The following is a 7,424-nucleotide window of genomic DNA, read 5'->3' as shown; positions in this document are numbered from 1 at the left end:
CGCCTTACGCGTCTCCTTTCAGGGGTGTGACAGCAAACTGAGAGCCATCTCTCTGTGGGCCCGCAGACGCCGCCGACACCATCGCTGGTACGTCCACGCGCTGTTACCCCAGGGTCTGTCCCCCTGTCGCTCCTGCTTGCAAAGGACAGCACCGGCCCTGTAACGCGAGAGACGCGGGACCCTCCCCCCCCACCCTCGAGGCTGCGCGCAGAGCGCAGTGACCGCGGGGGACGGTGACAGAGGGAATCAAAGGCCAAACCACACACTGTCATACAGATTTTAATAGAGTTTCTGATTGACTCATCACAGTAACCGTTTTTACTGTAATGATATGCAGCTTTACTACATGAGTATAAATAAAAACAGATAAATACAGCTCTAGGCAACATCACAGACTAACAAACTAAGCATTCTTCATGAGCCAAAACTGAAAACAATGCTGAGTAAGAAGAGATGCTGACACCCTTGCCCATTCTCATCATACCTTCTCCAAAAGGTACTCAAATGAGGCACTCCACCCACATCGGTCAATCCGTTCGCCAGTGAGCCAGGCACATCGATCTCATGGTCTCCAGTGTTCCCTCCTTTGGCAGAAAAGCAGACACACCCCAACGTACCAAAAGGAAAAGTGGGACAGAGTGACGCAGACAACCACCAGCGCACTGGAGACACGGCCCCCCCCTCCCCTGTCTCAGCAGGGCGGACACACCGAGAAGAAAATCAACATCCGCCCGAGATGTCAGTCTCTGAAGCAGGACCTGAAATCGGAAAGGAAACGTGGGAGACAAAATCCACGTCACGTGTGACTTCATGAGGCCGTGCCTCTCGGGGCAAATGCACGGATGACAGGTCGAGAGGAGACGCACAGGACCATCATTCAGGAAGGACTGACCTCCAGACGCCAGGAAGAAAGCGTGGAGGCAGCCAAGGGGGGAGGAACGGGGACAAAACACTAACTGCAGGCACACAGCAAAACTGAGAAGGTCTCACGAAATTCCTAACATTTTGCTCAACTCTCAACTGTCACTCTAATCTGGCCTCATGATCTTATAAACCTTCCAGATCGTAAAGATCTTCCGTGACCTCACAGATCTTACAGATATATTAAGAACCAGGCAGTGAAGAACCACTGCTAAAATGTAAAAACAGCTCAATGCCAGTTATGTTTCAGAAAACGTCTGTCTGTAAAAATTCATTTTTGCCTCCAAAAATACATAATCCAGAATTTTTAGGCCAGTGCTTCAAGTAAACTGCCTTTGCCAATAGTGAATTAAGACCACGATTAAGTCAGATATTTCCAAAACCCACAATTCCAAACACATCCCAGTACATTTTCAACTCATCCTGCAAAAAAGTGCAGTGTGGATTCAAAACGTCACTGGACACCTGGATGCGACCTATGCAAAGAGTCACAGGTTCTGTTCAGATTAATGTTTTAACTGCCAACTCTGCAATTCTACTGTTTCCATTTTTCTTTTAAAGGTTAACAGTATTAAACTTTTGGTTTTAATCTGCAAAATAATATGTAGTTTCAGCTTCCAGTTAATGAGTCAAAATGGACAGGTCAGAAGACAACCCAGGGGATGGCAGTGAAAGATCAGAAAAGGTTTCCGTACACATCTGATCACAGAGAAATAACCATAACCACATCGTAAACCCTTGTTCCCACTGTAAACTTTGTTCGTATCTCCATATTTCTAAGTCTGAATTAGTCTACAAAAATCACATTAAAAAGGTAAAATTACTTAAGTGCGATATTAACTGATCTGTATTTTATAAATTTTAATCCATAAAAATATAAATAAGAATGGTAAATTTTTAAGAAAGAAATATACATTTAGTGCAAGTTATGAATTACATTTCTTCTTCAGTGTCAGCAGTAAAACACCTTGAGGAAAGAAAAGAAAAGAAAAAGACTGATCTAATTTCAAGAAAAAGAAAATTCCAGTGTTTAAACATGCAACTCACACCAGGTGCAGCTAAACAGAATTCCTCCTTCTCGGCACTGTCAATGAAGCAGCCTCTTGTCTCCTTACACGCAACAGTACTTGTGTATTATAGGAGTTTTAGAAACAGAAAATCTGCATACGACCAGGTCACATTATCCGTAAAGTCAGAGAGGGGCGGAAAAAAAAGCAAAAAGAAAACTGTTTATCCTCACAAGTCAAGTTCACCGTTGCTGATTCTGAACCCAAGCGAGAGCTCGTTTCTACTCCGTGGAGGTCTTCCCGGTGCCATGGGCCTCTGTCGGCACACACGTGACGGCACCGAGCATCTCGTGATGGGGCAAACTACAGGGTTAAGGGCACAAGAAACACTCCCTTCTTGTGTGTGAAACCTCAGTACAACCTCAGTACATCTCAATATGAGAAAGGACTGCTTCCAAAGGGCACACCAACTTACAGAGGCTTTGTTAGAGCGCGAGAGAGAAGGGGTGGCGGGGAGAGGGAGAAGCTCGTCCGGAATGTAGAAAGGTAACGCTTTAACTGTACAATTCATGAGTTAAACAGAAAAGTTTTGATTAAAAAAGGGCAAGACCTTGCAGTCTTAGAGATGGCTCGACTCAGAGGGATCCCTCCCGAAACAGGCACGTCTCTGCGGTGCTGGAGAGCAGGCCGGGGGCCGGGGTCAGGCTCGGGCGCCCTCCCCGCGGAGGGAGGCCCAGGCCACACCCCGGGCTGAGCGCATCCAGCGCAGACAGGAGACCACGTGCTGCCCTCGTGGGATGGGAGATACTCACTCGCCTCCTTCTCTCTCTCCTTTCCCTCCCCAAACAACTCCTCCATTCCACCAGCAGTATTGCAAACCATGCTGCAGCGGCCCGGCTTTTCTATTTCCTTTTTTGAAGCGGGTTAAAGCGTGGTGCTGCTCAACAGGCAGGCCTCCTCTCCCTCCGACGTCACGGGGCTCAGTTGAACATTATGGAGGCGGGGTCTTGGTTTGCCGTCTGGGCCATATGACGGAGGATATCTTTTTTTGTGATGATACCAAGGAGGCGTCTGAAAAGGATAAACAGAAGGTTGCCGTTAAAATTAAAAGGAAAAGAAAAGAGGCGCTAAATCCACAGCTAAACCCTTTTTGTGGACAGGAGTAGAGCAAAGCAAGCAGCCTGATTCTGTATTTTCTAAAAGCATGTTGTTGGTAAAGATAATTAAATACCCAGCACCCATCCTTGGATATAGCGAGCACGACGTCACTAACAGCTCGGTGTCCTTTCCCCAAGACTGAGGACTGGGCCCCCCTGAAGCAGAGCCACCCTGAGTAACGTGTGCCAGCGAGAAAGGGACAAAGACGGGAGGATGTAGAACAGGAAAGGACGCTGACACCACCTGAGAAGGAAAATTCGTTCCCACCGCATCAAGAAAGAAGTGTCTGATGACCAAATCCCCTCAATGTTCAGCTTTTTTTAAAGCCAAAATGAACTAACTTTAAAAAAATAACTTAAGGATTGCCCAGTTGTATGCAGAATCTACATGAAAGCACATACAATTGAGATAAAATGCATATAAAATGGTCAACACAGAATTTCAATCCCAAACTTCAGAATCCCAAGAATAAATCTCTAAGACAACCCAAATTTCTAGTACAGTCATCAATGTCTTCCTTTTTTGATTTTGGTCAAAAAAGTTAAGATACAGTGCTTTTATGAAAGTCTGAGCTGTTAATGCGTACGTTAAAAGACAGGTGAAAACGTCAAGAAGCAGCCCTAAAGGATGATTATAGACGAAGCAGAAAGCAGAATGGGTGGGTAGCTACTTACTCTTCTGGTTAGTAGCTTTTTTTTAAAAAGGATGCATGAAACACTTGTGAAGGGCTAGCGCACAACAGGGGTGCCTGATCGGCGCTGGATTGGGACAGGTCTCACGGAGGGACGGCAACTGCAGGCCAAGACAGTTCCAGGCAGTAACTGCCAAAGCCAGGCCACCTATCAGATGATTCAAAATCATCTCCAGTCAGGACCCCACTGGGACAGAGAGCCAGTGAGAACCACCGCACGTGGCTCTCAAAGCTGCTGACAGCGTTCCAGAAACAGCCTGCGAAGGGCACCGGGGCCCAGGCCCCAGGACTCTGCGGATACGGCAGAGAACGGAGGCCGGTGACAGCCACGTCTGAGCCAGAGTCCCCACGAGACGGCCAAAGGCCAGGGAACAAGACAGAGACGGGGTGGGGCTGGGGGGCACTGTAAACAGAGCGGCTCGTCCGCGAGGGCACGTATTTGCCACAAGAACGTCCAAGAGGGTCCGCTCGTCCGCCGACCACGCTGCCTACAGCCCCAAATCCAAGGAAAGACCCTGACGGGAGGCGGGACCCGCTGGCCCTCCCTGCGGTGGGGCCTGGACACGCCCCCAGCCTCGCGGACAGACTGCGGGCGGGTCACGGTGCGCCCCCACCCCCGGGTCTGGGGAGCAGCTGCGTCATCACCAGGGGCTCGGCGCGCCGCGTCAGCTCCTCCAGGTGCTCTACCATGTTCTTCTTGGTGATGATCCCCAAGACGGTCCTGCAACAGACCACGTGATGCTAATGACTGCGGGAGAACTTAGGCGGGAGGGGCTTCCAGTCATAATGATAGAGAATGCGAGAAAAAATTAAAACATGAACCATAAGAATGCTTTAATGAGCTTTAGGAAAACAAACACAGAAATGATCTGAAATCCCAGGTCCCACAGCATGAATTCTACTGACTTTCCAAAGTGACACAATCCTATTTGAAACACTGGTGGGTGGTTATCCTTTTTAAATTAAAAATCAAAAGCTCACAATGACGATGACTACAAAAAAGTACAAAGAAACAACATCTATCACAGCTATCAAACTCTGAAATGGAGTTTCATTTTCAGTGTTCTTTCCACAGAGGAAAGCGTTTCTCTCGTTTCTGAAATGTCAGCCCACGGCCCTCCTCACCGGATCCCCCTCACCGGGGAAAAGGCAGGAGAAGGCTCAGGCTCCTCAGGCTCCGGCCTCCAAGCCTCTTGCCTGTCAAGAGACTTAAGAAATCCCGTGACTACTACTTGGAATTAAAATGAAAGAAAACGCACACTAAATAAAGCTGACTAATACATGCGCTCCCTGATTTTCAGGACCTGCCAAATTCTGCTTCTTAAAATAAGTTTAATAAAAATGATTTTTTAATTTTATACATTTTTCTCTAAATAATGATTATTTCTCGGTTAATATCATTATTATAACATCAAGCAAGATGATGAACAAATTCTCATGAGGGTACTTGAAAATAATTCAACTGCTTTTTATTCATTAAAACAAAATTCTGGTAACTGGCTTTATAATGGAAGTGAATGACTTCAACTACAATGTATGGCAATACAGACAGTGAATGTCAAGAACCCTAAAAAGCTTTAATCTTTGAATTCTGAAAGCCCATCCAGCGTGCCCTTCAGGGTGACTGGACGTCCCTGTGATCCGGTTAAGTCAGCTCTGTATGGCACTGCCTCAGACCATCCTGACTCCCTGAAGAAGTCACAGGGGACCTCGTTCAGTCAAAGGCTCTGGTCCCCCACCGATGTCAGTTAAAAAGCAGTCACTAGGGGGTGCTCGGGGCGGGGTGGCAAACAGAGAGGGTAGGGAATGGGCAAGGCAGAAACAGGTTCTTTGCTAATGTTTTCTCGTTTTGTTTTAAAATAACGTACTTTTCCTTAAGAACAAAGACAAACTAACTGAACAGTTCTCAGAGCATGGGAGCCAGTTTCCCTCCAAAAAGCTCAAAAAATGCACTACATAAAATAAACACTATCTCAGTAGATGTTCTTCTCTGACTAAATGTTTGAGGTAAAACAGACAAAAACCATCAATTCACTTGCATTTATAGCTGGAATCAAGAAATGTGAGCATCCTGACAATTCAGTAAAAGAATCCCAGTTTAGTTCTTACTCATTCTTTTCTACCCAGTTACATACAATGATTAATTTCAGTTAACATGTTAGTAACCTCTGCCAAACCGCAAGGTACACAACAGTGAGGACAGTCACGAATTTATTAAAGACACGATGGCAAATCTATAGACTTCTAAAGTAATCTTTGTATTCACCAAGTAACAGCCCTAAAAAGGAGGAAATACACATATTTCCTCTCTTTAGTTACTGGAGAAAAGAGATTTGAGAGTAATAAGGGCAGATTCAGCGCTGCTTTATTACTTTCAGGAGTGCAAGGAAAATCAATGCAAAATGTGATTCACATAGAAAACAATTTTCTGTTCCCTGGAGGGAGGTGGCGAACAATGACGTCAGAGTAAACAGTGCACGACCCAGCATCTTCCCAAAGTATCAATACTGGTTTCCAAGAAACACCAGTCCCAGGAGTTCCTCTGCTCCCGTTTTCCTCCCCTAAAGGGTGCACGTTTGGAAAATCACATTTGCTGTTCACCCCCCTCTGAGAAGCTCCACAGTAAAGAACCTCAACTGTATTTAATCCAACACTTTACAAACGCATATGGTCACGGACCTCTTTTTTGAGCCATTCTAGTTAACATCCTGCTGGTTCCACCAAGACTAAAAGATTTTGAGAAATTCTGCTAATCAGAATACAGAACGTGGGGCACCTTCGACGTTGCCAGACACCCGCCTAGTCTCACTTTCTCCGTGCACCTCAGAGTCTAGGTTCCTCAGGTCTTCTTCCCCCCAGACACATAGTTATTTTCCACGTTGAAGGACCCAGTATAAACTGTAACATGTTGACCATTAGACTCTCCACTAAAATGCAGAAGAGATGAGCTGATGAGCTCTCTTCTTCTTTTAGCTATCAATCTATTTTCCTCGAAGGACAGAAGTAAGGAAAATATAATCAAGGCCAATAAACATAAAAAGCCACCTCCCACCCCACGCTTTCTTACAAACCGGCGGGATCAGGTAAGATCTTCATCCGCTGCCCCCCCACCCCTTCACGCCTTTCCAGCATCCGTGCTGCTGAGAAGCTGAACTCCGTCAGCAGAGTGCACGACGGGCACGAACCCACACAGCCTGTGACGTGCTTCACCGGGACTGGAGAAGGACATCCACACTTGTTATGACATAAGAGGACAAGCCACGCCAGGCACAGAGAGCAACACAGAGCAGGTCAACGTTTAATAAGCCAACTCACTCAGCTCGGCTTCCAAGTGAGCCATTCATTACTAAAAGGACCCCAAACCTTCATGAAAAGGTACTCCATTTAGCGTGTACTTATTAAGCTTTTTAAACCATGAAGTCTGGTACCATTATTCTTTAAATTAGACATTAAACAGAAGAAAGTAGTTATTTTACAACATACATCTCTTCTCCCATCGGTATCTGTGGCATTTGATCGTCAGACTCCCTGCCCTTGATCAAGAGCTGCATCCCTCAAATGATTTATTTCCTGTTACCTAGACTTATCTTAACTGGTTGGCACAGTGGAAACACCAATCGTGGATTGAGTTCTCTAGCTTTCTGTTT

At 46.1% G+C, this 7,424-nt stretch overlaps 1 protein-coding gene across 6 annotated transcripts in view; it reads right to left on the bottom strand.

Moving 5' to 3' along the window:
• Nucleotides 1-263: 263 nt before the first annotated feature.
• The window catches only part of CLCN3 (chloride voltage-gated channel 3), an 84,565-nt gene continuing 77,404 nt past the window's right edge, over nt 264-7,424 (bottom strand). For 4 of the 6 annotated variants that reach the window (XM_059926741.1, XM_059926740.1, XM_059926744.1 and 1 more), the window contains 2 exons: nt 4,423-4,498; nt 264-2,999 (listed from right to left, as the gene is read on the bottom strand). In XM_059926741.1, the coding sequence (XP_059782724.1) occupies nt 2,853-2,999; nt 4,423-4,498 (223 nt within the window). In that variant the 3' untranslated portion in view covers nt 264-2,852. The remainder of the gene's footprint in view (nt 3,000-4,422; nt 4,499-7,424) is intronic. The other 2 variants (XM_059926743.1, XM_059926745.1) reach the window with 1 other exon arrangement.

This window comes from Balaenoptera ricei, chromosome 6, assembly GCF_028023285.1.
Source record: "Balaenoptera ricei isolate mBalRic1 chromosome 6, mBalRic1.hap2, whole genome shotgun sequence".
NCBI classification, from domain to species: Eukaryota; Metazoa; Chordata; class Mammalia; order Artiodactyla; family Balaenopteridae; genus Balaenoptera; species Balaenoptera ricei.
The sequence above is the reverse complement of the archived record's forward strand: the minus strand, read 5'-3'. Positions and strand labels throughout refer to the sequence as shown.